The 7,370-nt window shown below is 41.1% G+C and overlaps 1 protein-coding gene across 2 annotated transcripts in view; it reads left to right on the top strand.

Moving 5' to 3' along the window:
• The first annotated feature begins 72 nt into the window (after nucleotides 1–72).
• Nucleotides 73–7,370, top strand: part of LOC132829059 (mitotic interactor and substrate of PLK1-like) — a 94,128-nt gene continuing 86,830 nt past the window's right edge. For both annotated transcript variants that reach the window (XM_060846351.1, XM_060846350.1), the window contains exon 1: nucleotides 73–263. In XM_060846351.1, the coding sequence (XP_060702334.1) occupies nucleotides 204–263 (60 nt within the window). In that variant the 5' untranslated portion in view covers nucleotides 73–203. The remainder of the gene's footprint in view (nucleotides 264–7,370) is intronic.

Raw genomic sequence — 7,370 nt, 5'->3', positions numbered from 1 at the left:
TTGCAAATTCCTGACACAAGTAACGCAGTTGGTGTCAAAATGTACCATCCTCTTTAAACTCCGCAGGGCAAATCAATGGAAACATTAAGAGCAGCTGCATTGGGAGCTGTCAGAAGTTACTCACGTACTCTGAGAGAAACGTGGAGACTCTGATCAGAGAAATACTGAAGAGCAAGTGACAAAGAGAGAATCCAAATGCAAAGATGCTTAAATATACTCCTCCTTGGCAGGCACTTTGTCAAGCAAGAGACCAACAGAGTAAGGTAAGAATTTAAAGGATTAATTCTTTCAGTCTTGTATTAATTCTCTTTTGTATGATATTTCTTTTACTAATGAGATTATCAATTTAATAACAACATTTCTTGCCAACCATGTCATCATGGAATGCTGAAGAATTCAAGCGGTTTTCACTGTCCTGATCAACCGTTCAATCGTGGAGACTAGTACAATTGCAACATTTAAAAGGCACAGGATGGGTATATGAATAGGAAGGGTTTGGAGGGATATGGGCCGGGTGCTGGCAGGTGGGACGAGATTGGGTTGGGATATCTGGTCAACATGGATGGGTTGGACTGAAGAGTCTGTTTCCATGCTGTACATCTCTATGACTCTATGACTCTATCCACTCCAAAGACTCTCCATTTCTATCACTCTAACAATACCTGCCTCACCTCATCTACTATTGAACCCTTAAGAATGTCTTTGTTACCTCTAGGCATGTCTACAGTTTGTTCTGCTGTAATGCGACAGCTGTGTTCCTCTGCAGCTTGGGCTATAGAAAACTGCTATAGAAAACCGCCCAGTAGAAGATCGCTAACAGAGAATCGCTATACCCATTCAGTAGAAAGCTCGCGTTATCCAAACAACACCTACAATTCGTCAATCACATTATAGCCTATTTGGTGTAACAGAATAACCTGTATTTCCACTGAACTCCTAGCTTTTGTATATTATACTCTCCAAGAAGTTGTGATCATCCAAAACCAACTCGCACAGAATCCTGTTTCCCCATCGCTGACATTGGCTGTAGCTTGGTTTAATAACCTCATCCTCGATTTCAAATCCCCCATGCCTAACCCTCTCTGTGTAATCTCCTCCAGCTCCATTATCCTATGAACTATCTGTATTCCTCCAATTCTGGTTTCTTCAGTATCCTTGATTTCAATCACTTTACTATTAGCGACTGTGCCTTTGGCTGTCAAGATCCTAAGTTTTGGAATTTCCTTCCTAAAAATCTCTACCTCTTTAGCTAAATTTTCTCAGATATTCCTCTTTGACCAAGTTTTTGATTGCTCTACTAATTCCTTGTGTGACTCAGCACCGTATTTTAATTTACATTTCCTACTGCAGTTTGGGACATTTTGTTAAGTTTAAGGTGCTCTATAATTTAAAGTGTTATTGATAGCTGTGAAAACAAAAATCACGTATTTTATAGAATAGGTGAAAAGGTGGGTTTCTGTCTCCGGCTGACACTCCCCCCACTCTGTGCTGAGACAGAGAGTGAAATTCTGCCTTGGCTTTAGTAAGACCTTAAGAAAATAAGTTCTTAAGTAAAATATAAACGGAGGAATATGTATTTTTGCAGAGCTCAAGCACTTGAAATGTAGTCACTCATGTCACGTAGACAAGAATGGCGTGTTATTTGTGATCAACATTAACATTACTCAGGGCCACTAGAAATTGAAATAATTCTAAACTCTTCAATGTCACCCATGTTCAAGAAGAAATTAAATTAAATGACCCATCAACATTTCTGTTTGGGTGGGGGATATTATTAAGAAAGCAACAGGAAAGGAGAACTCCATCCTGTTCTTTCACTAAGTCATGGGGTCTTTGTTCCCACCTTGATGTAACATGCATTGTTAGGGTCATGATTTGGAGATGCCGGTGTTGGACTGGGGTGTACAAAGTTAAAAATCACACAACACCAGGTTATAGTCCAACAGGTTTAACTGGAAGCACATTAGCTTTCAGAGCGATTCCCCTTCAGCTGACAATCACCTGATGAAGGAGCATTGCTCCGAAAGCTAGTGCTTCCAATTAAACCTGTTGGACTATAACCTGGTGTTGTGTGATTTTTAACATTGTTAAGGTCAACTTTCAGGTGGCACTTGTTTTGCTGCCTTATGTATATGACCCTCTCGTGTGCGGCTTGAACCCAACATTTCCTAATTCAAAAGAAGTGCAATTATCCCACAAACTGCATGGGTAGTTTAACAGGATTCAATTTCCGGCGTGGCTCCTCACTGGGATTGCAAGCACATAACATTAGTCTAAATAAACCAGCACCCATGAGCAGAGTCAATAGAAACATGCACCGACCTACTGGAGGAGTCACATTAGTCTTGTATAGGGAACAAATAGGATGTGGGCTAGAGTGGATAGATTACATTTATCAAGCATAGGAGCAGATTTGAGTTGTAAATTCAAATCACTCTATTTGATAGGGAGAGCAGGTTCACACTTGTGAGGGACATCTGGGAAACAATTGGGTTCAAACAATAAGCAGCTCTTCATGGATATTGTCTGGTACTTGACCAGGTTTATCAGTTTCAGTTTCACAATTTGCTCTGGTGAAGTGGTAATCTCAGTGTGACAGAAGGGTCATTATGAACTCACCTGCCCAACTGGGAGATTTCATTGGATCAGCTCCAACTGACTCTTTGGCCGCTATCTCAATCTGCCAGGTGGTTCACTCCATCAGCTTTCTATTTGACTCTGAATTAATATTTCAGCCTCTATTTTCATCCTTGCAAATAATGGCTGATTTCACTTTTGTAACATTGCATGTCTTCGCTCCGACTCCGATAATTGGCTTTGCTCACAAGCTGAACAGGATGCTGACAAAATATCAGTAGAAGCGGAAATCGCTGATGGGTTAAAAATTGGTAAAGAAGATTTGGATGAAAGGCTGACCATGCTTACCAGGAATAGGTTGTCTGATCCTCTGGGGTTGCAAAAGGAGGTCAGAATAGAGATAGTGGGAGGGCTTAAATGCCATAATCTTCCACTTCTGCGTGCCAACAAGACATCCCAATCTGACCTCATCCCATTTGCCAGTATTTGGCCTATTTCCCTCTAAATCCTTTCTATTGACTGTTCAGTACCCATCCAGATGCCTTTTAAATTGTACCTGCCTCTACCACTTCCTCTAGCAGCTTGTTCCATGCATGCACCAACTGCATGAAAAAGTTGCCCTCAGGTCCCTTTTAAATCTTTTCCCTCTCACCTTAATCCTATACCCTTTAGTTTTGGAAAAAAGACCTTGGCTATTCACCCTATCCATGGCCTTGGTGATTTTGTAAACCTTTATAACATCACCCCTCCGCCTCTGACTCCCCAGGGAGAAAAGCCCCAGCCTATTCAGCCTCTCCCTATATCTCAAACCCTCCAACCCTGGCAATATCCTTGGAAATCTTTTCTTCACCCTCTCAAGTTTAGCAATATCCTTCCTATAGAAGGGTGACCAGATTTGTATGCAGTATTCTAAAGTGGCATCACCAATGTTCTGCACAGCTTCAATATGACATCCCAACTCCTAAATTCAATGTTCTGACCAATGAAGGCAAGTGTGCCAAATGCCTTCTTCACTAGCCTGACTACCTGCGACTCCACGTTCAAGGAACTATGTACCTGCACCCCTTGATCCCTTTGTTCAGCTACATTCTCTAGGGTCGTACCATTAAGTATATATCTCCTGATCTGGTTTGGCCTACCAATATACAACACCTCACATTTATCTAAATTACACTCCATCTGCTACTCCTCAGCCCATTGGCCCATCTGATAAAGATCCTGTTGTACTCAGCCGTAATCTTCTTCACCAACCACTGAACTTATTTTGGTGTCATCTGCAAACTCACTAATCATGCATCTTATATTCACATCCAAAACATTTATAGAAATGACAAACAACAGTAGACCTAGCACCAATCCTTATGGAACACCACTGGTCACAGGCCTCCAGGTCAAAAAGCAACCCTCTGCCACCATCTTCCATCTCCTATCTTCAAGACAATTTTACATCCAATTGGTTAGCTTCCCTAACTGATCTAACCTAACTAACCAGTCTAACACACAGCTTTCATCAGTCTTCTTTGTCACTGCTTCAAAAAAGTCTCAGTCAAATTACTGAGATACGATTTCACACATACAAAACCTTGCTGACTACCCCAAACTGTCCTTGCCTTTCCAAGTCTTTGTAAATACTCTCCCTCAAAATCCCCTCTGACAACTTACCCACCACCAATGGAAGCCTCACCAGTCTATAGTTCCCCGGCTTTTCCATACAGCCTATCTTAAATAATGGCACAACATTAGCCACCCTCCAGTCTTTGACACCTCACCTGTGGCTGTCGATGATACAATTAACTCGGCAAGGGGCACAGCAATCACTTCTCTGTCTTCCCACAGAGTTCTAGGTACACCTGATCAGGTCCCTGTCCATCAGTTTTGAACAATTCCAGTTCTTCTGCCATCCCACCTTCTACTAATACATTGTCAGTACTCCCTACATTCATAAATATTGATACACAGTACTCATTAAGTATTCTAGCCATGCCCTGGACCACAAAACAGATATTATCTTATTATCTCTAACTGCAACTACCCAACTTCTCACTACCATACCAGAAGAAAGTTTTTGCTTCTCTTTTATGTGAGCTACCTTTTCACTGTCATATCCTCCTTTTGTCAGTCCTATCTTTTCTGAGCACTTCGGTTCCATGAACCTAAAGTTTTCAGTTCTCACCACTTTTTATGTCACTTTATGGTCCAGCCAATACGTCATATTCCTGCGTAGTTATTTATGTTTCTAGCTAATCCAGCTTACTCACCACTTAGTGTGGTTACATTTTTGAATTCAAAGTCATGCACATCCTGTTCCCCAAAGTTGACTGAAATATGCTGCCAATCTAACCCAAAATACAATATTCTGCTCCTCAAATACATCATACAGTAATCTACTCCCAAACCAACATATACTATCCTGTTTCCAAACATACAATATCCTATACCCCAAGCCAACATACTGTTCCTCAAATATAAATACAGTTCTCCTCATTACTGTAATATAGGGAAATATGACAACTAATTTTGACACAGCAAGATCACATAAACACCAAATGTGATAATGAACAGATATTCAGTTCTAGTGATATTGGGAAATATTGACCAGGATACAGATCAATGGCCCTTGCTTTCACCTGAAGGTTACCACCTCCATTAGGCCTTCCCAAATCCTATATATTTGGTGGGATCATAAAGTCCTGATGTGCTTTTTAACTAGGCTATTAATTGATGGGAAAGCCCATGCCTCTGTTGATTGAGAAATGCAAATAGTTTCTAACCCTGTAACATCTTAAGAACCCAACAATCAGCTTTGAAACTCAAAATTGTAGTGAAAAATGCACAACCCATGGAAAACCAAAACTGAGACAATGAGTGAGGGTTGCCTCTCGTACTGTTACCCTGGTAATCCAAGGTACATGCCAACAGCCAGCATTTTTCTGATTCGGACGTCGCAATATAAAGCCTTTTACTGTCAGGTGAGGTTTCTGCATGTCTGTGACTCATCCTACTGGAATGGAGACAGGAATGAGGTTAAACCTACTCTTATCAGATTAATGTCGCCACACTCTTGCCATTACGCAAAAGTCTTTTTGGAATTCAGGAGTGTTCAAGTTTGGTTTCCATAGGTCATACTGCAGGTCGTCAAAGCATATCATCCACATTGTGCTCATCAGTATCTCCCATTGCTGATGCTATTGAATGGGAGGTTTCAATGGGAGGAAACCGCACACATATTGGACAGGTGTGTCAAATATTTCTCTGGTGCCGACCTGACTGTGAGGAATGTTTCCCAAGTGGATGGTAAGAATTTGGAACTCACTTTCTAGAAGGATAAAAAAGGCAGAAACCTTCACAACATTTAAGTAGTGTTTAAACATGCACTTGTGATGCGAAGGCTTACAAGGGTGAAGTGCTAGAAAATGGGATTAGAACACTTAGGTGGTTGTTTTTGACTGGTAAAGGCTAGATGAGCCAAAGTAGACTATGCTGTGGACCCCAGGACCTTCTGACTGTAATGCACTACAACCAATGAATTACTTTAATTTTAAAATGTGGCCACTTTTACAGTGTAGAAAACCTGGAAAATGATTTGTGTTAAGCAAGACCCAACTTATAGTAACGGTGACAATGACCAGATAATCTCTTTTAGATATGGTAGTTTGGAATAAATATTGGTCAGAATCCCAAGTCACCAGAACACTCCCCCAAATCATCTTCAAAATACATCCATGGACTTCTTTTTTCCCACTTTTACCGGAGAGAGCAAGTTGGGCCTCCGATCAACATCTTATCCAAATGATAAATTGCTGGCTGTGCCACATTTCCAAAGTTATTTCAGATTGTTGTGCTCAAGTCTGGGGTCTGAACCTATAATCGTCTCACTCAGACGTGAGAATGCTGTGGACTGGACCATGGGGAACAGCAGGAAAACCTCCAGGTGAAGAGTTACCAGAAATTAGGAACTAAATTAGGACCTTGAGGACAATAGCCTCAAGTCTGTGAGGTCAACTAATTGCTGTTTAGTCATTTGGTAGTGCAGAACCTGAATATAGCTGAAAAGCCACACATTTCTTTCAAGCTTCTCATCTTACACCCATCAGGACAATTCACAAGAAATACCACTTCAAACGGAAAGCAACATTTACACTGACAGAAAATAAACCAAAGAACTGTGGATGCTAGACATCAGAACTAAAAACAGAAAATGCTGGAAAAATCTCAGTAGATCTGACAGCATCTGTGGGGAAAGAAACAGAGTTAACATTACGGGTCCAGAGTCCATTCTGAAGAAGGGTCTCTGAATCCAAAACTTTAATTCTGTTTCTCTCTTCACAGATGCTGCTGAGTTTTTCCAGTCATTTCTGTTTTTGTTTTACACTGTGAGAAATGAGCTCTGATTGTTTGGCACTTAGACTCTGATTGGTTGGGTTGTAACCATGGAGATTGCACCCATTAATGTTGATTGGCAATTAACTGCCACGTGTTATTAGATTCAGCCAACCAATCAGCACTGTCAAAACAATGTTCACAATTCGTCGACCGCGTTATAGCCAATTTGCTATGACAATACACACATTATAGCAGAGTGACATTGGTTAGGCTGCTTTTTGAATATTGCATGCAATTCTGGTCTCTTTCTAATTGGAAGGATGTTGTGAAACCTGACAGGGTTCAGAAAGGATTTACAAGGATGTTGCCAGGGTTGGAGGGTTTGAGCTATAGGGAGAGGCCGAACAGGCTGGGGCTGCTTTCCCTGGAATGTTGGAGGCTGAGGGGTGACCTTATAGAGGTTTATAAAA

Source organism: Hemiscyllium ocellatum, chromosome 28, assembly GCF_020745735.1.
Source record: "Hemiscyllium ocellatum isolate sHemOce1 chromosome 28, sHemOce1.pat.X.cur, whole genome shotgun sequence".
In the NCBI taxonomy this organism is placed as follows: Eukaryota; Metazoa; Chordata; class Chondrichthyes; order Orectolobiformes; family Hemiscylliidae; genus Hemiscyllium; species Hemiscyllium ocellatum.
This window is presented reverse-complemented; position numbering and strand designations above follow the sequence as displayed.